This window comes from Panthera leo, chromosome E2 (assembly GCF_018350215.1).
Source record: "Panthera leo isolate Ple1 chromosome E2, P.leo_Ple1_pat1.1, whole genome shotgun sequence".
Taxonomy (NCBI): domain Eukaryota; kingdom Metazoa; phylum Chordata; class Mammalia; order Carnivora; family Felidae; genus Panthera; species Panthera leo.
Window position 1 is genome coordinate 13,665,640 of NC_056693.1, and position 23,238 is coordinate 13,688,877.

The 23,238-nt window shown below is 50.0% G+C and overlaps 2 protein-coding genes across 4 annotated transcripts in view; both read right to left on the reverse strand.

Annotated features, from left to right (window-relative positions):
• HNRNPUL1 (heterogeneous nuclear ribonucleoprotein U like 1) overlaps window positions 1–8,558 on the reverse strand; it is a 34,632-nt gene extending 26,074 nt beyond the window's left edge. The window contains exons 1-3 of one of the 2 annotated variants that reach the window (XM_042920947.1): window positions 8,117–8,558; window positions 4,472–4,594; window positions 1,703–1,859 (exon numbers count right to left, since the gene is read on the reverse strand). In XM_042920947.1, the coding sequence (XP_042776881.1) occupies window positions 1,703–1,859; window positions 4,472–4,594; window positions 8,117–8,411 (575 nt within the window). In that variant the 5' untranslated portion in view covers window positions 8,412–8,558. The remainder of the gene's footprint in view (window positions 1–1,702; window positions 1,860–4,471; window positions 4,595–8,116) is intronic. The other variant, XM_042920948.1, reaches the window with a different exon arrangement.
• Window positions 4,472–23,238, reverse strand: part of AXL (AXL receptor tyrosine kinase) — a 34,507-nt gene continuing 15,740 nt past the window's right edge. For both annotated transcript variants that reach the window (XM_042920945.1, XM_042920944.1), the window contains 9 exons: window positions 20,320–20,415; window positions 20,106–20,183; window positions 18,569–18,661; window positions 18,036–18,157; window positions 17,289–17,398; window positions 14,193–14,352; window positions 13,541–13,677; window positions 10,084–12,743; window positions 4,472–4,594 (listed from right to left, as the gene is read on the reverse strand). In XM_042920945.1, the coding sequence (XP_042776879.1) occupies window positions 12,392–12,743; window positions 13,541–13,677; window positions 14,193–14,352; window positions 17,289–17,398; window positions 18,036–18,157; window positions 18,569–18,661; window positions 20,106–20,183; window positions 20,320–20,415 (1,148 nt within the window). In that variant the 3' untranslated portion in view covers window positions 4,472–4,594; window positions 10,084–12,391. The remainder of the gene's footprint in view (window positions 4,595–10,083; window positions 12,744–13,540; window positions 13,678–14,192; window positions 14,353–17,288; window positions 17,399–18,035; window positions 18,158–18,568; window positions 18,662–20,105; window positions 20,184–20,319; window positions 20,416–23,238) is intronic.

Below are 23,238 nucleotides of genomic sequence, written 5' to 3' on the forward strand. Positions count from 1 at the left end.
ATGAAGGTTCTGTTGGAATTGACAAGTGGCCTCCAGACTGCTTCCTGGATTTTGATTTCTTCTCACGGAGGTTAGCAAAACAACTCTGCAACCCTACATCCTTGCAACAACAGCAAGGACTGTTAACTCCTAGGGTGAGGATGGAGACTAGAGAGGGCACACTCTCTCCAGAGGGCCAGCCTGTTCAAACACAACTCCTCTCTCACACCCCGAGATTCTGACCCATGCCCTGTGCATGTTGGGAGCTGCCTCCATGATGGACTCTTAGCGATGGGTGGCACAGTAGCCCAGAAGGGGCTGGGCCAGGGAGGGGGAATGTGCAAAGGCTCAGATAAAACCCAGTAATCACAATCTGCCCACATCTTCCTAAGACTCCACATCTGCAAGTATTTGAAATGACCCATTTTTTCAGTCTCTTTCCGTCAAGCGTCCTAAATTATGAATAAGACTCATCTCCTACCAAATCACTAAAAAGGGACTAATGTTAAAATACTGCTGGCTTCCAACTTACAGGAATAAAGGAAAGGCACAGAAGGATAGGATCTAATGCCCAGGGTCCTGTCTGGAACAGTCTGGACCTTGTCGACCATGTGCTCAGATCAGGTACCCCTGGCCCATCTGGGAGGCTTCCCTCTGGTGGAATGCCCTTCTGGCCCTGCCAGTCTAGGGCTAAGGCAGAGCCCTGTACAAAGAAGGACCTCATCACACAGTAAGTTCATCCGAGAAAGCTTTCCCTGCCAGCCTCGAATCAGAGCAGGTATTTTTCCTCTGTTCCCCACAGGCAAGTACCCTAGGGCTCTGCTCAGTAGGAGGCATTGGGAGAAACTTGTAGGAGGTAGTTTCACATCCTACCTTTGGTTGAAGCCAAGAGACCCAGACCCTGTCTTAGAGGGTCACAAGGCAGCGAGGGGATAGAATCCACCAGGTGGGAAATAAAATGTGTCAGATGACCAGTCCAGACAAGTAGAGAAGTAATGGTCATTCCTAGTTTGCGTGACCAGAAAAGTCTTCATGCAAAAACTGAAGGGAGGGTGGGAGTGGGGGTGGGGGAACTGGGGCTGGGGCAAAGGGATAGGAAGGGCTTGTCAGGAAAGGAAAATAACCAGGGCAGAGAGGACACTCCCTCCTCTGACCTCCTGACACACACCGTGACTACTGGTCTCACTAGGTTGTGGCTTACTCATGTGTCTGTCTCAGGCCCTATATTGGGATCAAAAGAAGGCAAAACCCACTGTCCAAACAAATCATCTCTGTGTCCCCAGTGTCCAGCCCAAGGGTAGGTATCTTGTGAAAGCAGCGGGAGTGTGACAATAGATAAATGAGTAGATAGATGGAAGGATGTGTTTGGGAAAAGGGTCAGGAAATAAATCTTTTCATCAAGGGATACTGAGCAGCCATTAAGAATAGGACACTGTGCAGGATGACGGGGCAGTGAGGCAAAGGACTGAAAAGGCAGGCTGGCATCTCACATGTGAAAGGCCAAGTATTTGGACTTTACCCTGTAGGTAATGAGAAGGGAGGAGCTGAGGAAGGAGCAAAAGTTTAGTAAAGCTGAATCTGGCAGTGAGTGCAGGGAGAACTGAGCAAACGTGTGAGGGCAGGTTGCTCTGCCCCCTTGGTTAATACAAAGGTCCCAGTGGGCACCAGGCTACAGACACAGAGACCTACTGGAAGAAGGGGGACTATCGCCTCACACACCCACCTCCTATCCTCTCGGTGCTCGAAGTACCCCCGTCCCCGGTTTTCTTCATAAGGCCTCTTGCGACTCTGGAATTGTTGTCTATCTGGTTTGAGTTGAGATGCTTCGGGTGGGAGGAAGCTGGTGGGTGCTTCTTGCTTCATCTCTGTCTTCATTTCTACTGTCAGGACAAAGCCAGGTGGTCAAGACACTTGGAAACTCCTTAGCTATCACTTTTCTGGTTCCTTTACCTCAGGATATGTTGGCGGGATCCTGACTACACTCACGATGGGCTGGGCACAGGCAGCTTGCTGGGTTCAACGGAAACCTGCCCAGGGAACCAAGAAGGCTGCACTGGAGAACAGGACCAGGGCAGAGGGAAGTCGGGGATGGTCAACGAGGCACATCTGCACTGCCAGTTGATGGGATGACAGATGTCAGCCAGATAACTCTCAGGCTTCATGTGGGAGAGGGGACTTCAGCACTGAATAAAGACCAGCTCTCTTAATAAGGTCCACCCAAAAGTGAATAGCTGCCTTTGGCTACTTTGCCAAAGGCCTCAGGAAAGTTGGCAGCTACCTTGGTCCGCAATGAGTGGGAGAGCCCTGGAGAGTTTCTAACATGGGGGCACCTGGGTGGCTCAGTCGGCTGAGCATTCGACTTTTAATTTCTGCTCAGGTCATGATCCCAGCATCGTGGGATCAAGCCCTGCATTGGGGTATACGCTGGGCATGGGGCCTGCTTAGGATTCTTTCTTTTCTTCTGCCCCTCCCCCTGGGTCATACTCTTTCTCTCTCTAGAAAAAATAAAGAAAATTTCTAAGATCCCTTTAAACTTTGAGATCCCATGATCCGACCTTCTCTAATTATTCCTCCCAGAGAATCTCTCTACCTCATTTCTTACAAAGCGTCGTCTGTCTGGAAAGGGAGGTGGGAAGGTTAATTCAACAGGACACTGTGGGCCCACAGCTAACTCCACTGGCTTCAGTCACTCTACCATAAAGCCCAGAATCATTCCAGAAGCGAGGGTCTGAACTTAAGCTGGCCTATAGGTGTGATGGCCTTAAGTCACACCACAAATAGAAATCCTGACTTTCTATTTGTGGTGTGACTTAATAATCCAAGCACCTAACAGAGAGCAAACTGTGGAAACCAGCGTCTATGCTGACACTGTGGATCACTCACATCTCCTCGTTTCAGCACTCAAGCCAAGACCACCTCGGATCCTTAGCCGTGGCATAGAGAGAAGGCTCCTGGGCACCCAGGGCAGGGACTGTGCTCCCCCATCTGGAGAGCCTCCATGCTTCCCAGCAGAGCCGAGCTTGCAAGAGGCCCTGATAAATGTCTGTTGTGGGGGTGCCTAGATGGCTCAGGTCATGATCTTGCAGTTCATGAGTTCAAGCCCCTCATCGGGCTCTACACTGACAGTGTGGAGCCTGCTTGGGATTCTCTGTCTCTCCCTCTTCTCTGCCCCTCCCCCTCTTGCAATCTTGATCTCTCTCTCAAAAATACATAAACAAACATTAAAAAAAAAAAGTCTGTTGGTAACAGCACAGAAATGACTCTCCTTGGGCCAAATGATCCCACAAGTCTCACAGAGCCTGACACAAATCTGCAGTTTAACCTACATTAAAAGTAAAGTCCTGAGCCACCCACAAGAAATGTCTGGGGATTTCACTTTGTGGATGAACCAGAATGGAATTAGATAGAATCAACTACACAGAATCAACTTCACTAGGTACAGACACTAGGGCTATAACACAGTGACAGGAACACAAGACTGGGAGGCAGTTCTGGCTCCATCATTACTCAACAGTGGGACCCTGCTTTCTAAATGGTAGGACACAACTGGTTGGGAATGCTGCTTATTAACCAACAGCAGTGGCCCAGGCACCAGTTTCCTGGGTGCTAACCCCAGCTCTGTCATCAGATAAGCCACCTCCTCAGTCTGTAAAATGGGAGCAGAGAGCTGGGTTGCATCTGTGTTTCCCAAACTGACATTGCAAGAAACTTTGTTCGGCAAAGACATATTTATTCACATATTTGGGAAACCCTGGGTTTAAACAATGTGACACAGGTTTTTTTTTCAGTCCAGGCCTTCTCAGAGCCTTTAATGCTCCCAGAGGTGGTATAGCACGTGCTGCATTTCCAGGTATGTTTTAGCCAAGGAACCCTTCCCGGGGAAGTCCCTAATGACATCTTCTGGAACAATATTCTTCAGAATGCAGAAACTACTAAATACTAAACTAGCTTTAGAAAGTCCTTATTAGATGGGGCACCTGGGTGGCTCAGTCGGTTAAGCTTCCAACTTTGGCTCAGGTCATGATCTCATGGTTGGTGAGTTTGAGCCTTACATCTGCTCTCTGCTGTCAGCACAGAGCCCGCTTTGGATCCTCTGTCTCCCTCTTTCTCTGCCCCTCCCCCGCTCACGTTCTCTCACTCTCTCCCCCTCAGAAATGAATAAACATTAAAAAATAAAAATAAAAAGTCCTTGCTGGATTCTACATTCTAAGACCTTAAATAAGACTCAAGTACTGTCCTCTGAGTCTAAACTCTCCAGGGTGTTGATACTAACATCTGAAAACAGATACCATGAAGACTCCCCTCTCTCAACACCCGGGAGCAGGATTAAGTTCTCTCCTTCAAAAGAACCTTTCCAGAGTGACAGACCCCAAATGGACCATCCAAGAGGAAGCTGCAAAATCTCTCTGGGAAGACGGCTCTAGGCAGAGGGTAAAGGCCACGTACAGATTCTAGCTCCTTTGAAAGAGATGTACAAGGTGTACTTTCCCACCTGGGCGATAGGCCTGCTGCTGCTCCATTTCCAGAGGTCTCCTCTCGTAGCCAGACTCGTTCTCTTGCTTGATGACCTGGCTTTCATAGAATTGGTTTTGCCTGGTAATATTGTCCATGACATCTTAAAACAAGAAATGGCTAGTTAGAAAGGTGCTTCTTGGGACCAGAGGTGGGTTTTTGGTGCTACACAATGTCATTCTCAGTGGGGACAGTCTGCCAAAGGCTAAAAGGTGTGACAACCCCTTCAGATGGAACCTATCTGGGCAGTCAGCAGCCTCAACTGCCTAAGGACGTGCCCTCTTGTCCCTCAAGTGATTGGCGATACATCTGTGACTGGGTTGTACAGAATCCCAACAAACAAAACCAACTGAGGCAGAACCGCTCTGGTTAAAGTGAGAAGATGGGAGGGTCAGAGAAAGTACCCAGCTTGATCTCACTCCCTAAGTCCCCACTCAAAGGCTGTGACAACTCTATTGGCAGCTGGGACTCCACGCAGCACAGTTTAAAAACCACCAGTCTAGCTGTCTTATGACGTGGTATGATGTGTAGGGAGCTGGCTTCAGGGCACGACCTTAAAAACTACTCAGGGCGCAAATCAGCCCGCTGCCCAGCCCAACTCACTGCACAGCCAACCCTCTTCAAGAATCTCTTCCACCCCACCATAGCTGCAAAGATAAAAAGTAACCATCCCAATTGACAGGGCAATGGGGGGTGGCGGAGGAACAGTTAGGAAAACAGGAGTTATGATAATAGTGGCCTTTAGACTCATTAGGGAGAAGTCATGAAATATATGGAGCTAGGTGGGAAGGGTTTCAAGGAGGTGTCTCATGGAATCAGACTAAGAACAGAAGCTCATTCTTATTATAAGAATATTATTAACTATTTGTGGAGTGCACACTACATACCAGACCCTGGGTATAGCTTAGAATAAGCTTGCCTCACTGAAGCCTTCAGTTTTGTGAATAGGACATACATTAAACAAATACTTAAACACAAAAAGCAAATTCTAATTGCATTCAGGTTTACCAAGAAGTACCAGGAGTTAAGACAGGAACCCAGAAAGTAACAGAGAAGCCATTCCTGGGGTTGTTACAACATGTGAAAGTTCAGAGGTGAGACTAGAACCAGAGTAGCAAACCCAAGAAGAACCTTGCAGCCAAACCCAGAGAGAAGTCTGGAAACCTAGGACGAGCAGCAAGCAGGTTCTCTACCCCAGTGGCAAGCTCTGCTAGGTGCCTCTAGGGCCCTACTGGTAGCTGTGCCAGGACCGGCAGAACCACAGGGAAGGAGAGACTATTCTGCCACTTGCTAACTGATTGGATCCTTTCTCAGAGGACAAATACATCTGGGCACAAACCAGGTGCAGCCCAAAGGGAGGAAAGTAACGGATCACGTGATCTGCCACAGCTCTGTTTACCAGAGCCTGAAGGAAGGGTTGAAGTGGGGCATGAAAGGGGCTCAGAGGATTTTGTTGTAGGGGTTACAGGAAAAAGGAAGAAATAGATTATCTCCTTAACTGGAACACAGGGAGTGCCTTTCAAACTATTCGGTTTCTTCTGGGCTCTAGGCACAGTACTCTTCTTTCTACAAATACTCACATCTCTCTTTTCAAATATCTCTCCTGTGCCCACAAAGGCAGCCTCACCCCGGATGATTCTGGGGTCCTTCTCCACCCTTAAAACATCCACCTCCTATTGACACGCAAGCCCAGTGCTAAGCCTCCTACACATGTGACCTCATTCATAACAATCCTGGGGGGCATATTATTATCCCTGTTGTGCACGCAAGAAAACCAGGGCTCACAGAGGTGAACTGACTTGCCCAAGTCACAGACACACCTTTGGAACAAAGTCTGTCCAGAGTCTAGCAGTCCCTCTTCTGAGACACCTCTGGCCACTGGCCCTTCCTCCTAGGCATTCCTGCAGCATCTCTCCTGCCCTAGACATACACTCCTCCTTCCCTCACAGGTCTCTGCAAAGGAAGTATTCTTCCTGGCATGTGGGTCCCGGACAATCCCTAGGCTGCTCTCACTGCTAATTTATACTCAGGTCGCCCCCCTCCAGGACATCACATCTCTCACCAATAAGTCAGTAAGTACCCAATGCCAACCCAGTTTGTCTCTTCCCTCACCCTCTTGCTCTCCTCACTTGGCTAACCTCATGGCACCCTCTTTTCAGAGCAATACCACAAATGCTGTATGCCGGAGTCCTTTCTACTTACTCCTTAACTTCTCCAATCACCACTCCCTTGTCCTGTTAGAAAACCACGTTTTTCTAACTCCACATTTCCTACCTCCCATACTAGGGTCTTCTCTCTTGACAATCGCAGATCTACCCTGCCCCTCTTGTTCTGAGCCATACCTTCTGGCTCATGCAGTGGTTCCTTACTACACCCTGAAATCCCCCCATTCCCTGGGCACACAAATAACTGTTTCTGAGGACCAAGGAGCCCTCTCGTGGAGACACTCAGTCTCAGAAACACTACCCCCACTCCATCCTGAGACCTCTAGCCAAGTCAACAGGTTTTCTTTCTCTTTCTATCCTATACTCTCCCCTCTTCCACATATGCTAGACCACACGTACACTCCTGTCCTGGACAGAAGGATCCTCTATCCCCCAGATACTGCATTGACTTCAAACTCCATCAACTTGCTATCAGCCGCACCCCACCCCTAGCTACTTTTCTGTTCTTCAAACAATCCATACCGTTAATCCAAGACGACTCAGCAGTAGGCGCTGAATTACCTGTTCCCAGAATCCACCCAGCTCAAGATCTCTAGGTTCCTTGTCCAGCGAGGCATCCTTCCCTCCCTTGCCTGCCCCCAGAGATGGGGGTTTCCTTCTACCTCCTCTGGAAGCCAATCAGAAGATCCCCAGGTATCCTAGTACCAAATGCCCAAGTTGGCCGTGACTCAAGGTTGGCCTTCCAGCCCTGGATCTCAGAGTCCCCCAGGCCATCCTTAGACAGATGGGGGTCCCCACAGTCCAATCACATGGTAGTCTCCCACATCCCCTAAATGCTCACTAGCCAAATACCAGAACACCCAGTCCATCAGATTTCCCCCTGGCCAGACACCAGCACCTCCACCTCACTAACCCATCCCAGTACCAAATATGAGAACTCCCCATACCCCACCCAGCACCAAACTCCAAGATCCTCTATTCTTAAAACTCTTCCAGCCCTAAAAACACGGCTCCCGACGTCCAGCCCACACGCTGGGCTAGCACAGCCCCAAAGCCCCCCCCCCCCCCCCCCCCCCCGGCTCCAAACCCTAATATCGTCATTTCCAAGACCCTCCTCGGCCCCCGGTTAGAAAACCTCTTGTTCTTCCGACTCTCTTCGGCTCCAGAAACCACGGCTTCCGGTCTCCGAGCCCCAGACTCCGGAATCCTCTACACCCCCGGGACCTTCCTCATCTCCGAAACCAAGAGCCCCCACTCCAGTATCTCTCCTGCACCGAATGCCAGGGTCCACCCTCCAGTCGTCCCGAGGCCCTGGGCCCTAGATGCTTTTCAGCGGCAGGTAGCAGGATCCCCCAATCCTCAGACCATCTCCCCGACCTCAGGCGCCGGACTCCCGCGTCCCACAGCCCTTCCTCGGCCCGGACTCCGGGCTCCCCGACCCCCGCCCCGCGCACTCTCACAATGTCCGTCCGGCCCCGAGTAGCCGCCAGGCTCCGCGTGCGGCTGCAACCCGGACGGCGGTGGCTGCGCGGTCCCCTCCAGCTCGGAGCCCCCCTCGGTCTCGACCTCCTCGTTGTTGTGCCCGGGTCGCCCCGGTTCGTCGTCGGCCTCGAGCTCCCGCTCGTCGTCGGGCTCCTCGGCCTCCAGCGCCGCCTGCAGCCGCTCAGCAAGCTCGGCCTTGAGGCCGCGAGTGTCCAGGCCGCGGCGCTGCAGTTCCTCGCGAAGTTCGTTCACCTTCAGACGGCGCACATCCATGGCCCGGGCCCCCGGGGCGGCCCCCGAGCCCGGCCCGGCCTCCCAGGGCTCTGTCCCCCTTAAACCTTTCCTGTCAGGAGGCGAAGGGGGAAAAGGGGGGGGGGGGGGCCCGCTCCAATGGCGGCGGCGGCTCAAAATGGCCGCCGCCGCCACCTCCCCCTCCTCCGTGGCCCCATGCGATGCAACACGGGTGCCAATTGGCCACCGCGTGGAGGCAACGGGCGCGGGCCGGGAGACTCAGCCAATCAGAGCGCGGCTTTCAAAAGAACGGCAATGAAAGGGCTCCGTAGCACCCGGGGAGGAAGCGTTGGCCTACGTCGCTGCCGCCGCCGGAGCGGAGGGCGGGAAAAGGCGGGAGGCGGAGCACGCGGTGATTGGGTGGCCCCCGCGCGCCCGCTCCCGTAGGGTCAAATGAAGAAAAGGGAGTAAGGACTTGGCCCAATCAGCGATGGGATCTCAGAATGAACCTCCCTGCCCACCCCCCCCACCCCCCGCCACTCACACATACACACTCTCGGCCTTTCCTGCGCGGTCCTTTCATCAAACTGGGGTCTCCTGTAACACATACCCTGATTGGTCTAGATCTCCCGCCCCTAGAGGAGTACAAGCGGATAAAAGCACTAGAACCAATCAAATGGAGGGTCGGCCGACCAACTCCCCCCTCTTCCTCCTTTCATGTTTGCCTTTAAGAAACCGGAAAGATGAATTCACGAAGGACCTGCCCCTTGCCGTTAGGGCGGTTTCAAAACAATCTGTCCACCAATTGCAATTATCGTTTTAACTCACTAAAGCTAGTACAGTTGGATAGCTTTAGGAAAAGCCAACCAGATTGGCTGTTCTTTGGCGGACGGCCTCACAAATGTCGCTGAAGAGGGAGGCCGAGGAGACAGAGATTAAGTAGATAAATTACCCTTAATCTGGAAGAAACTCAATTGACTACGAAAAGCAACCTTTTGACTTCAGAGAGTACCGGAGTTTTGAAAATAGAGGCTAGACCAACAACGGGAAAAAAGTTGTAAAGGAAATCGCACCCTCTTCCCTTTGATAGTTCATCTCAAGGGGCGCCTCTTTCCACGATCATAGATTCGCTGCAGTCTTTCTCTATGGTTGGCATCTTACGTGGAATGGGCGCTCTGCACGCGACCATAGAGACTTCCCCACCTCCGAAAGTTCTCGGGTCTGTACCCCAAATCTTCTGAGGTGCTGTTCAGTAGTTCTGGCTGTTTGGCGTCTGTACTGACAAGCTCGAACACATAGGTCCGTAGTTCAGCCTCACGCTACAAATGCAAACGCCACAGATTCACAATGTCTACTGCTGCACCACCTGTCGCCTCTAACTCAAAAGACACAAAACTTCCGTGAAATACACAATCGTGCTACACAATGCAAACGCCCTCTGCCCACCGAGCCATACCGCAAGCCCACAAAAACCACACACCACCACCACCTCTACTTAGACAAAAGCACACACAACACAGATAAACAAATGGCCGTGAGTCAGATCAGATACATCCGTAAAGGGGATAATACACCCAACTGCAGTGTAGATGTGGCCACTAAGGTCCACACAGGCAGGAGGCATCAAATGATAAAGACACGGGACAGTTACACTACAAGCTGACAAGGCAACCTCGACACACAGCACCCACTCAGAAACGGGGCAGACACTCACGTGGGCCCGGAGGTTCCAGTCCAGACACCCCGCCCCTCGCCCACGTCCGACTTCCTCTCTCCTCCCAGCTTCCCACAATGATTTGTTCTGAAAAAGTTTGTGGCCCGGATTGAACTGTCCTCGGGTTCTCAGGAGCTGCCACCGGGGGGCGTCCGGGCGCTGCCAAGGGTTTCTTCATCTGCTGCCCGATAGACCCAGGAACGTGGGCATGCAAAGCACAGGGTGTTTGTCTTGGCAGCAATCCCTTTGTGCGCCCTCGCTGATCGGAGGTGTTCTGTGCCTGTGTTTCTATGTGAACCTGAACATTTGAGTCTGTGAGTACCTGTTGTACTCTCTAGGTATTTGTGCCACTTTATTTATTCTGTAATCTGTTAGTCTAGTTTCTTCCTATTCCTGGTGAGTATCTGCCTTGCATATGTTTGCAAATATGTTTGTTATCTGTGTAATTTTGTATGTCTGTTACTCTGTGCGTCTGAATTTCAGTGTCTCTATTTGTGGCAAGGTATGCCTGAGTATGTCCTAATGGGTCTGTTACTTTGGGGTGAGGAGAAGAGTCTCTTTGTGACAGGAGTATCCACGTGCCTCTTCCTCACTAGGAAGGAGAGTCGGCATTTCTTTGTATGTCTTTTTGCCTATGCATATGCTCATTTCTACCCTCTTGATAAAGAGAGAACTTCTAGACCACCAAGCTCTTCTTTTTACTGATGGGGAAACTGAGTGGCCAGGGAGAGGGGCCACATGACAGCTGAGTGGAAACAAGAGGAGACAGAAGTGTGGTTATAAAGTTTTATGTGATCTGAGCCCCTCTGGAGGCACCAGAGTCCACACCTCTGTACAGGAGGCTTGAGGGATTGGCTCGGGGGGGGGGGGGGGCAGCATGGCCCAAAAGGAGGGAAATTGTCTCCTGGGGAAAGGAGGCATCCCTAATGCATTGCACAGGCTTGAGGGGAGGCATGCCCCCACATGAGGGGAGAAGGAAGCAGAGGTGGCTAAGAAAGGGAGAGTCGCACAGAAGAATACTGTAAGATTAGAATCTTGGAATCATACCTTGGAATTCTAGACCAGTACACCTTTAGAATCTTTGAACTTTTGAATCTTACAACTACAACGTTTGAATCTTAGAACTACAGTGCCTAGGAACTTAAGATTTAGAATTGTGGGTTCTTGGACCCTCAACTAAAACCCTAGAAAGGTGGAATGCAGCATTGAACCTCAAGGTATCCAACATTAGAAATGATTAAAACTTTGGTATCTAGCTAGTCACAACTAACTGTAGAGTTTTATACCTTAGTGCTGAGGGTCCAGAATCTTGGACCGATAGACTCTAGAGTACCTTGGAACATAGAACAGAACAACATTAGAATCTTTGAGTTTAATAATCTAGAATCTTGAAGCATATGGTCTAGAATCTTAGACACAGAGAATCTAGGTTCTTAGACTAAGTCTTAGAACATCACATCTTAGAACATTAGACCTTTGAACCTCCATCTTTAGACTCTTAGAACTTTTGAATTGCGCATTTCAACCTTAGATATTTAGGATCCAGAATCTCATAAGAGTTTCAAGGATCATGAAGCCTTAAAACTTATAATTAACCATTATTAGAAGCTTTGAACTTGAGAAGATAAAATCTGGAAGCCTTATGATGTAGAGTCTGATAAGCCAGAGAATTTACAGTCTAGGAGGCTTAGAACATCAGATTTTAGAACATTAGGCCTTAGAACCTCCAGGTCTAGAATTGTAGAATCTAGAATCTTATACCCTAAGAATTCAGAACCCTAGAAAAATAAAATCTAGAATCACAGAACCTTGGATCCTAGAACCAGAATCTTAGAGCTTAGAACCCAAAATCTTGTGGGCTTTATGAAGAATCCTAGAACCAGAAAAATCTAGAGCCATGGGCTCTCAGAGCCTTAGAATATAGACCTTGCAACTTCCATGTCTAGAACCTTAGCACTTTAGAATTAGAGACTTTGGGATTTTAGGTCCTTAGAGCCAAAGACTAATAGCATCTTTGAAACCTAGAACCTTTGAATCTAGACTCTTTAAACCTTAGAATCTAGAATCGTGGAATGCCAGACCTGGAAGGATCCTTAGGGATTGCAGTACAACCCCTTCCTTTTACACATGGGGACTCTAAGGCATGGAAAAAGGAGAGGATCTGTCTGGGATGGAAGTGGAATAGGTAGGAAGAGAAGGCTGTAGTTTGGGGTGAGGCCTGGAATGGAGAAATAGTTGATAGGGTAGGCTCCCCCAGTGGCAGTGCCTAGCTTGGGTCCTGAGAGGGAGTCCCAGGTAGAGGGTTGTCTTAGGCTCCATCCTCCTGCCCTGGGGGAGCTGGGGAGCTCCTTTCCGTGGGCAGAGTAGGGCCGGGGGCGGTAGAAGGGCAGAGGACATAGCGTCCAGCAGGATGGACCTCAGCTGCGGTGAGGCAACTGCAAGAATCCTTAGGGTCAGGCTGGGTTAGGGGGTCAGCTCCTCCAGCAGCTCCAAGTGGTTCAGGATGCCCCCCACCCTCATCCATGTTGACATAGAGGATCTCGTCGGGCTCCTGGGCAGGGGGCAGGGCCTTCAGGGTGTTCTCCAGATCCTCCCGAAGTTCTGAGAAGCTCGGCCGGTCCCGGGGGTTTAGCTCCCAGCACCGGGACATCAGGGCATACCTAGGGCAGCAAAGTGAAGGGTGGGAGACTGAGCAGGCACTCAGAAGGAGGGCATTCTGGGAGTTTGGGGTATTTCACGGGACTGGAAGGAACCATAGCAGTTTGGGGGCTTCTGTAGGGGATTTGGGAACTCTCAAGAGTTTCTGAGGGGAGTCCTAGGACACTCAGGAGCTGAAAGGGGTCTTGGGGAACCTCTCTGAGTATCGTGTGGTGTTCAGTGAGGGTTTGCTAGAGCAGACTTTGCCCTCAAAGCACTGGATGAATGCTCTGCTTTTCTCTGTGCGCTGTAAGTTTCATAAACTGTAAGTTTCATAAACACTGTCCTAAAGGATCCTGGGGATATCTCAGAGGAGCCCCGTGAGTTTGGAGAAGCCCCATATGGCAAACTGGAGGGTTGGCAGAGGGTCCTGAGGGGTGTTGAAGAGCATGTGGGGGAAGTATGGGTGCTCAGGAGTCTGAGGTGAATTAGAATTTGGGGAGAGTGGGGGGTCTCAGAGGCAGGGCCCCCAGGTAAGCTGGTGCAGTTATTCACTGCCCACGGATGCCCGGCCGAGGCGGCTGATCCAGCCTGCATTCCACACAGAAAGGCACCAGAGGAGAGGGCACCTTTTGCTAGTCTGCACCCTGTGAGCTAGCCCTAGTCTTGTGGGGCATTGGTGAGGAGGCGTGGGGGTTCCTCAGCGGTCTGGGGGATTCTGTGCAGGTTTTCGAGGGTCGGGGCCATGTGGGGTGCTCAGGGCTTTTGGAGTGAAATCTGGGATTGGATTGGGGGTGGGGAGAGTCCTCAGGGTCCTCACAGTCCATCCAGACAGTCCACAGGCTGTTTCAGGCGGTTTCCCTGGCACAGGTAGTCGTAAATCTCGCTGTTCTCCACTCCTGGATATGGGGTTTGGCCTCGCGTGGCAATCTCCCACATCGTCACTCCAAAGGACCACTGTAGGGGGCAGAGGAGAGAGAGTTAGAGGGTCTCTCCTGCACAAAGACACCCCAATGCACAGGTACACCCACATTTATGTGCACGTCTGTACACAGCTATTTCTGTGGGGGCATCACAGCTCCTCACCGAAACACTTTGGCACAGGGACACACTGAGTGGCAACTTTTGTGTGTGCACAGGCATGATGATCCATGCACACACGTACACATTTCACAGTCACATGGTCTTACGGGTCGCCCTGGACACTGTGGCTGTGCATACATACACGTCCTCACCACTGCCTCTCCCGACCTAAACTGTCCACACGTCCCATGTATGAACCTGCCACCATGCACACGTGGACCCGTGCATGTCGCCACCATGCCCACACCACCATTCACAGACACCCAGCACACCCCCAGACATGCCTAACACATGCGGTCAGGCCCCTGCACCGGGAAGCCCGGGCATCCCTGTGAGCCCAGCTGCAATGTGACATGAACTGGCCACTGCTCCCCACACCTGACACATACCACATCACTCTTGCTGGTGTAGACCCGGTCAGCTAGGCTCTCGATGGCGATCCACTTGACTGGCATCTTGGCGATGCGTCCCTGCCGGTAGTAGTCCCCATTGTAGATCTTCTTAGAGAGCCCAAAGTCCGCCACACACACGGACATGTTCTCGTTCAGCCTGCCCGGAATGGGGAGAGGAACACAGTCACGGCATCACCCCCTCCACCGGGAAGCCTGTCCTCACTCTCAGACACCTTTTCACCCCCTGCTCTGGCTGGCCTCTTTGGGGGTGAGGGTCTGTCAACCCCAGACCGAAGGGAAATGTGTTGCTTCTTGTTCCCTCCGTATGAAGTTTCACAAACACACCCATGTAACCAGCACCCAGATTAAGAAACAGAACACCGCGGGACACCATCTGTACAAGGAATACCACAGAGCAAAGAAAAAGCTGGAACTAACGAATATGCATGGCGACGTGGGCTCATCTCAACAATAGCACACTGAGCGAAAGAAACCAGACACAAAGAAGTACACCTTCTGTGATTCCGTGACATTTAAGAACAGGTGACTGAAATACAGGATAGTATTTTCCCTGGGGGCAGTGACTACAAAGTGCTTGAGGGAGCCTGCCAGGGCCCAGAAATGTTCTTTACCTTGATCCAGTGGTGGTCGTTTACATGAGTCTATAGACATAAACATGCATTTGGCCACACACCTAGAATGTGTGTGTGTTAGCTTATCAGCATACGTTGATTTTTTTAAGTATGAGAAAGGAAGGAACACATTACTAGTCCTGCCTGTAACCACCCCTCCCAGAGAAGCCACAGTCTTCGAGCATGGATTACTTTTGCCTGCTTTTGTGCTTTTCATAAAGAGAAGATTCTCTAATTTTTGCACCTGAGGTTCTAGGATCCTATTAAGAATTAATGATTTCTAGCCAGGGTGATGGGCTGGGGCAGTGACCAATCGGAACAGACCCTGGAGGCCCCTCACATGGCAGGAGTTAACCTTCACCCTCTAGGTCCAGGGAAGGCCCAGAGGATCATGGCAGGGAGGCAGAGAGAGGTGATGCTCAGGTATCCAGGCTGGTGGCTGTGGAGTGGGTGGGAGGTTTCGGGTAGTGGCGAACTGCCAACTGGGTAAGGAAATAACATTTAAAAAAAAATCATGTGTTTACTTTTATTTTTTTTAATGTTATTTATTTTTCAGAGAGAGAGAGAGACAGAGAGTGAGCAGGGGAGGGACAGAGAGAGAGGGAGACACAGAATCCGAAGCAGGCTCCCGGCTCTGAGCTGTCAGCACAGAGCCCAACACGGGGCTTGAACTCACGGACGGCGAGATCATGACCTGAGCTGAAATCGGATACTTAACGGACTGAGCCACCCAAGCGCCCCTTATTTATTTTTAAGGTAGCCTCCATCCCCAATGTGAGGTGTGAAGTCATGACCCTGAGATCGAGTCGCATGCTCTACTGACTGAGCCAGCCAGGCATCCCTGGAGATTTTATATTTAAGCGATCTGTACACCCAACTTGGGGCTTGAACTCACAACCCCAAGACCATGAGTCGCATGCTCTACCAAGTGACCTAACCAGGCACCCCTCAATATTGTAACTTAACAAAAAGGGGCAGATGCATAACAATGGGTTGTCTACTCTGATTTCCAGTGTCACTGTTCCATGGGGGACTTGACTAGGATCACACCAAGTTGCAGATAGAAAGGAATTTCCAGGGATACCTGGGTGGCTCAGTTGGTTAAGCATCTGACTTCAGCTCAGGTCATGATCTCACAGTTTGTAGGTTCAAGCCCTGCACCAGGCTCTATCCTGACAGCTCGGAGCCTGGAGCCTGCTTCAGATTCTGTGTCTCCTTCTCTCTCTGGCCCTCCCTGCCCCCCACTCTCTCTCAAAAATAATCATTAAAAAAAAAAAAAGAAAGGAATTTCCATTTTGACTGAGCCTGTTGAAGCCTTTACATAAACATTCCAGTTAACAGGAAATACAGGGAACAGAGGAACAAGGCAAATGCCACCACAAGGAAACAGACACATGCCTGTCACATCCTACGAGACAAGTGTCCTGGTCTCTTCCAAAATAATATGATGTAAAAATAGAAAAAGGTTGGGGGGGGGGGTCTATTCCAGATTTATAAGGACCAAAGGGGCATAACAGCTAAATGCAGTGGCGGGGGGACCCTGAAGAGATTCTGATTTGGGGTAAAAAAATAAAACAGCCCTAAAAGACATTTCAGAGGACAACTGGAAGAATTTGAACATGGATTGGATGAGAGGTTATGTTACAGAATTACGGTTAATCTTAGGTGTGACAACAGAACTGTAATCACTTCCATGTAAGTTCTCATTCTCAGGCGATACCTACTGAAGATTTAGGGGTCTGGTGTCACTATCTTGGCAACTCACTTTGAAATGGTTGTGGAAAGAGAGAAAGAGAATAGAAGAGAATTTCAACAAGGAGGGTATATGGGGGTCCACTGTACAGTTCTTTCAGCTTTTCTGTAGGGTTGGACTTTTTCAAAATAAAAAATTGGGAGAAATACAGAACTGTTCATATTCCTGAGAGTCGCGAACAATGAAACATCTTACACAAGATTCCGATTCTCCAGCTTCAATTTCTAGGAGTCCAATATTGTAATGTAACTGACATTCTAAGCCTGTGTTTATACACACACACACACACACACACACACCGCTCTCACCTTAGCTCAGTTCTGGCCTGTTTTCTGGCTTGTACCCAACCCACCATTATTCAGTGTGGCCCCTCCCCAAACGCAGCCCGGGGAAGACACTCAGCACAGAGGGAGACAGAGATGGGGCTTCAATGTTACTACGGTCATCAATCACCTCTGCACCTCTCATGCTACCCACTGAGCCAACCCTCTTTCCTCGCCTGTCTCCACATCCAAATGCCCCTCCAGGATCTCAGTTCCAGGCCCACATCCTCCAGGAATGCTTCTCCAACTCCCTTGCTGACCTTTCTGTCCCAGTCCTGAGTTCTGGACCACCCGAGAGGTAAGTGTCTAGACCCCTCTCCCATCTTGGAAGGAGGGATGGAGCTCCTCGGGGGGTGGGGATGTCTTTGGAAGGCTCAACACTCACATGCAGTTTCTGGCAGCCAGGTCTCGGTGTATGAATCTCTTGGTACTCAGATACTCCATGCCACTGGCAATGTCTGCCATGAACTTCACCAGCATCTGAGTGGGCAGGAACTGGAGGCAGTCCAGGAGGGAGTAGAGGTCAGCAGAGTCCATGAGATCCATTCTTCCTCCCTCCTTCCTTCCCTTCCTGTGTGTGCCTCACTTGGCCCTGCAGTGGTTTCTAATGGCTCTGAAAATTAAATCCCACCTCTTTCCAATAAGGCACTATATAATCCCCTCCTGCCTTCCTCTCTGAGTGGATCTACTGTCCTTGCCCTGGACATAGGACACACGCTCCAGCCAGGGGCCTCCTTTCTGGTTTTCAGACAGGCTGTTGCTTGCTCCCACCTCTGAGCCTTTGCCTATACTGTTCCCTCTGCCAGGATTGCTTCCCCCAAGATCTCCCCACCTCCCACCAGCTGGCTTCTCCTTCAAGGCCACCTCCTTAGTAAGACCTTCTCTGTCCCCTCAAACTAACTGCCTGGCTTCTCTATAGTTCATCTGACTCTATTTCCTTCCTAGCACTTACATTATCTTATTTGTTAACTAATTTACTGCCCGGTGTCCCCACTGGCAGAGAGCTCCAGGAGAGCAAGCTCTGGGTCACCATGGTTTGGGTCACCATGGTTTTCCCAGTGTCTGAGCAGCGCTGGGTCCCTCTTAGGTGCTCAGTTAATACTTGTGAACCAGACATGTAAATGTCCCTCACCACTGGCTGGTCCCCGAGCCGGGAATAGAGGAGGAAACTGTGCAGGTCTCCATGTTTCATGAAAGGTAAGATGACCACAGGTGCCGGGAAGCCCTCTCGTTCAGAACCCTGGAAACAGACACCTGAGCCCCCCGCCCCCCACAGGCAGCCCTGTCACTCCAGTTGGACAGGAGGGGAAGCCATCCCCTCCCTCAGCTCTGTCTCTCCCTTCCCCTCAAATCTCTCCCTTCCCCCCAAATCGTTGGGGGCGGGGGACAGCAGTGGCAAGGACTGAACTTCAGAGAAGCCATTTCCAGCACTGTTCCCAGGGAAGTTTCCAGAGCCCTCCTGGGGACCTCAGCTATTTCTGGGAAAGGTCAGAGGTCACATTCCAAGCTGAGGGAAAGAAGGAGGGGGGAGCTTGCTGACTCTGAGGAATGGGAGGGAGACAGGGAGCCTGGAGGTTTGATCTTCTCAGTGCCAGAGGGAGGGGTCTTCCTTCTAGGGTGGCCTCCATGGAGCCTGCAGATCCCCTAAATCTGCCCCTCCCTCACCAATGAGCCTCATGACGTTGGGGTGATCGAATTCCTTCATGCAGACGGCTTCACTCAGGAAATCCTCCAGCTCCGATCTTGTGCAGATGGCAACTTGGAGGGGAAAGGAAGGTGATGAGGAAGGAAGAGGAGAGAGGACTCTTTCTCTCCTCTTCACCTCCATCATCATCATCATCATCATCATCATCATCATCATCAAACATGATTACTAAGTACCTGGTGCTGCACTCAGCACTTTACATATATTAACTCATTTAACCCTCTGAGGTGCCACTATTATTTTCCCTGTTTTAACGATGGGGAAACCATGGCACACAATGGTTAAGGAATCTGCACACACAGCTTGCAAGCGGAATAGGCAGAACTGAAGGCCAGGTGGTCTGGCTCTGAGGCCCACGTGCAAACACCATGCAAGGCTGCTTCCCTGGCGATCCATACGATTACCCTGGACGCTGGCTCACAGAGGCAAAGTGACTTGCCCAAAGTCACATAGCTGGGATTCAAACCCAGGTGGGGAATATAACCTGGTACATAAGAAGTGCTCAATAATGAATGAATGAGTGAGAGACCGTTGAATCCATAATCCAAGCTTTTAGCCCCAGTGATCAGAAAGGAACCTTCTTGCCTAACCACCAGGTGCAGCCTGACCCTCAACGCCTCTTTCCTGTATGGAAAGGACTTGGGCATGGACTCCCTGTGCTGTGTGACCCTGGACTGGCTCTCACCCTCTTTGACTATGTAAATAATATAGTCGCAGTCCACATCAATGACACATACTATATACCCAGCATTAAGTGCTTTGGCTCACCCTAGGAGGCAGGGAGATTTTTATCTTTTTTTTTCCCCCGGATGAAGGATGGCAGCTCAGAGAGGGAGAGTCACTTGCTTGAGATCACACAGCTGGTAAATGATGAAACCAGGTATGTCTCATTCCAGACCTTTTCCTGCTCTGTTATGTATCACAGGAGCTAGTCCCCGAAAACTACATTTCCCAGGCTCCCTTTCATACTGGCTTCCTGTTGGGAGTTTGCCCATGGGAAGCACTGATGGCAGACTGGCAGGTGCGTAGGAGGAAGGGGAGAAGTCAGGGTATTTCACCCTGTCTCTTACTGCTTCCAGTCTTGCTTTGATGGTGGCTGTGCCTCCTGTGTGTTTCAAGCTCCTACAAGGTAGCCGCTAACTCCTGTGATCCTAAATCCCACCAGGCGTCCCTGGCCATGGGCTCTGGTAACACCATTTCCTCCCTCTGCCCCTCAGGCCTTGGGGAGGAAGTAAGGTACTGCTGCTGCTAATCTCCAGGCTGCCTCACTGCTCCCAGTTATTCCTGCACCGTTGTAGTAAACCTCCTCATATTACATTCCTTCTGTTGAAGTACCTGGCATGGATTCCACTTCCTTTCTGGAAACCCTGAGATTCTGTGGTGGGGCTAATTTGCTACTAACTTTTCTGTGCTTCTGCCTCCTTAGGGGCATAGGAGAAGGGTCTAGGGCTAGGAGACGGGGGTCCCATACGTGTGCACATGCAGGCATAGACTCACTCTTCATTGTCTTCACAGCCACCTTGAGGATGGAGTCATCCTGGTTGAGCTGGCCCTCCATCACAGCTCCAAATTCTCCTATGGGGGACCAGAGGGAGACATTGACCTCAGGGGCACTTGTGGAAACTGCATTTCCTGTGACTGGGTAGGGATGGGGAAGTGAAGGACTTCATGGTTCAAGGGAATACGTGTGTGCACTAGGTAGGGAACTCACCTTCTCCCAGGGTCTTCCCCAGGGCCACCTTATGACGGTCCACCATCACATCCCGAAGCTTCTCCTTCAGCTCTTCATTGATGCCCAGGCTGTTCACTGCATGGGGGGTGGGAGTGGACAGAACCATGGAGCAGGGCTGACATTCAGGTGACATTCAACATTCAGACATTTGACATTCGGATGTCAATAGGGATGTACCCATTGTTAAAATATTGAAATACTTCTGCATTCATTCAAAACCAGCTACTGCCCTGGAGCACCTGGGTGGCTCAGTTGGTTAAGCATATGACTCTTGATTTTGGCTCAGGTCATGATCTCACGGTTTGCAGGTTTGAGCCCCGAGTTGTGCTCTGTGCCGACAGCTCTGAGCCTGCTTAGGATTCTCCATCTCCTGTCTCCCTCTCTCTCTGCCCTTCCCCTGCTCTCTCTTTCTCTCTCTCAAAAATAAATGAAGTTAAAACTTAAAAAAAAAAAAAATCAGCTACTTCCCTAAGCACACACCCTACCCTAGATCCTCCTCTAGATCCCTGAAACTTCTCCCAAACCAGCAGCTAAAGGGTTAGAACTTGGCACATGATCTTGCACCACTGGGCACCCTGACTGGTCAGTGTCCTACCATGCCAGTTGCTAAAAATATTTCTTAACTTTTTATTGAAGTAGAATCTGCACAAATCATAATTTAGTAGCTCAATGGATTTCCACAAACCAAACACAACAGTATAATCAGCACCCAGGTCAAGAAAAGACCATGACCTGCCCTCTCAAGAGTGGCCACCTTCCTGACTTCTCTTGCCATAGATAGGCTTCCTCTGTTTGGGGAGATTATTATAAACATGGAATCACATAACATGTTCTCTTTTGTGTCTGGCTTCTTTCAGTCAACACGGCGTCTATGAGACAGCTGTAATGTGGTTGTGGGTAACTGCAATTTTTTTTTGTTGCTATATGGTAACAGTTCTCAAACTTATTGGCCTCAAGACCCCTTCACATTCTTAAAATTACTAAGGACTGCAAAAAGCTTTTGTCTTGGGGGATTACGTATACCACTTACTGTATGCAAAGTCAAATGGATAGATTTTAATTTTTAAAATTTTTTAAAGTTTATTTATTTTGAGAAAGACAGAGACAGTGAGAATAGGGAAGGGCAGAGAGAGAGAGGGAGAGAGAGAATCCCAACCAGGCTCTGTGCTCTCAGCACAGAGCCCAATGTGGGGCTTGAACCCATGAACCGTGAGATCATGACCTGAGCTGAAACCAAGAGTCAGAGGTTTAACCAACTGAGCCACCCAGGCACCCCAAATGAATAGATTTTTAAAACAAGAATAAACAAGCACACATTTGTTAACCAATAGAGTGATGACATCAACACACGTTGTAGAGCTTCTGGAAGACTCCATGGAACACGTGTGAGAGAACAGCAGTGTAAAAGGGCAAATAACATCTTGGAATTACTATGAAAATAGTTTTGACCTCATGGACCCCATACAGAGGTCTCGGGGACCCCTCCAGGGACCTGGATCACACTTTGAGAACTACTCTGCATGTTACTTCATTATGGCACCATGACCTCCTTGCTTCCTATTCTTTCTCCTCTTAAATAAATGTCTTTCCCAGCCCCTTCTGGTATCTCCCTGGGGCCCCGGTAGCCTTCTCACTGTGTGCTGGGAAGAGACATAATTCTGTCCCTTTTCTTTCTGGAGTTAAGTCTCCTCAGCTGGAAAGATGAAGAGATTTGACGAGGTGGCCTCTGAGGTCCCTTCTTAGCTGGGACACTTCATAACTCCACAGTCCAACAGAGAGTCTAGAGTTCTAAGAGCCTATGATTTTCAAAATCTTAGGGGTCTAGGGGCACCTGGGTGGCTCAGTCAGTTAAGCGTCCGACTTCAGTTCAGGGTATGACCTCACCATTTGTGAGTTGGAGCCCTGAATCAGGTTCTCTGCTATCAGCGTGGAGCCCTCCTTCGGATCCTCTGTCCCCCTGTCTCTCTGCTCCTCCCTCACTTGTGCACATGAGCTCTCTCTCTCTCTCTCTCTCTCTCTCAAAAATAAATACTTAAAATTTTAAAAAAAATCTTAAGGGTCTATAGTATTACAACATTAAAATTTTTTCACTTAATGTTTATTTACTTTTGAGAGAGACAAGAGTGCGAATGGGGTAAGGGCAGAGAGAGAGGGAGACAGAATCAAAAGCAGTCTCGAGGGTCTGAGCTATCAGCACAGAGCCCGATGTGGGGCTCAAACCCACACACCATGAGATCATGAGCTGAGCCGAAGCTCGATGCTTAACTGACTGAGGCACCCAGGTGCGCCAAGAATTAAACCTTTGATTGTTTCGGCCAAGATCAACCCTACCTCTCTAACATTCTATAATTCCAAGAGGCAGTTAAGAGGATGGACTTCAGAGCAAATCTACCTGGGTTCGGAGCCCAGCTGTCCAACTTACAAGCTGTGTGGCCTTGAGGAAGTTACTTAACCACTCTATACCACAGCTTCCTCATCTGTTGACGTACCTACCTCATTGGGTTGTCATGAGGATTACACTAAGTGATATGTACAGAGCACTTAGGACAGCGCCCATCACATAGGAAGTGCCAGGGTTGGCTGTCATCATTGGCTTCATCATCATCAATGATCCTCATCCTCATCGTTACCATCATCATTATCTTTATCATCATCATCATTACAATGTCCTAGGGTCCTGTGGCCCCGGGGTTTGGTTTTTCTACGATTTATTGTGTCTAAGACTCTATTATTCTTTTTTTTTTTAATTTTTTTTTAACATTTATTTATTTTTGAGACAGAGAGAGACAGAGCATGAACAGGGGAGGGTCAGAGAGAGGGAGACACAGAATCTGAAACAGGCTCCAGGCTCTGAGCTGTCAGCACAGAGCCCGACGCGGGGCTCGAACTCACAGACCG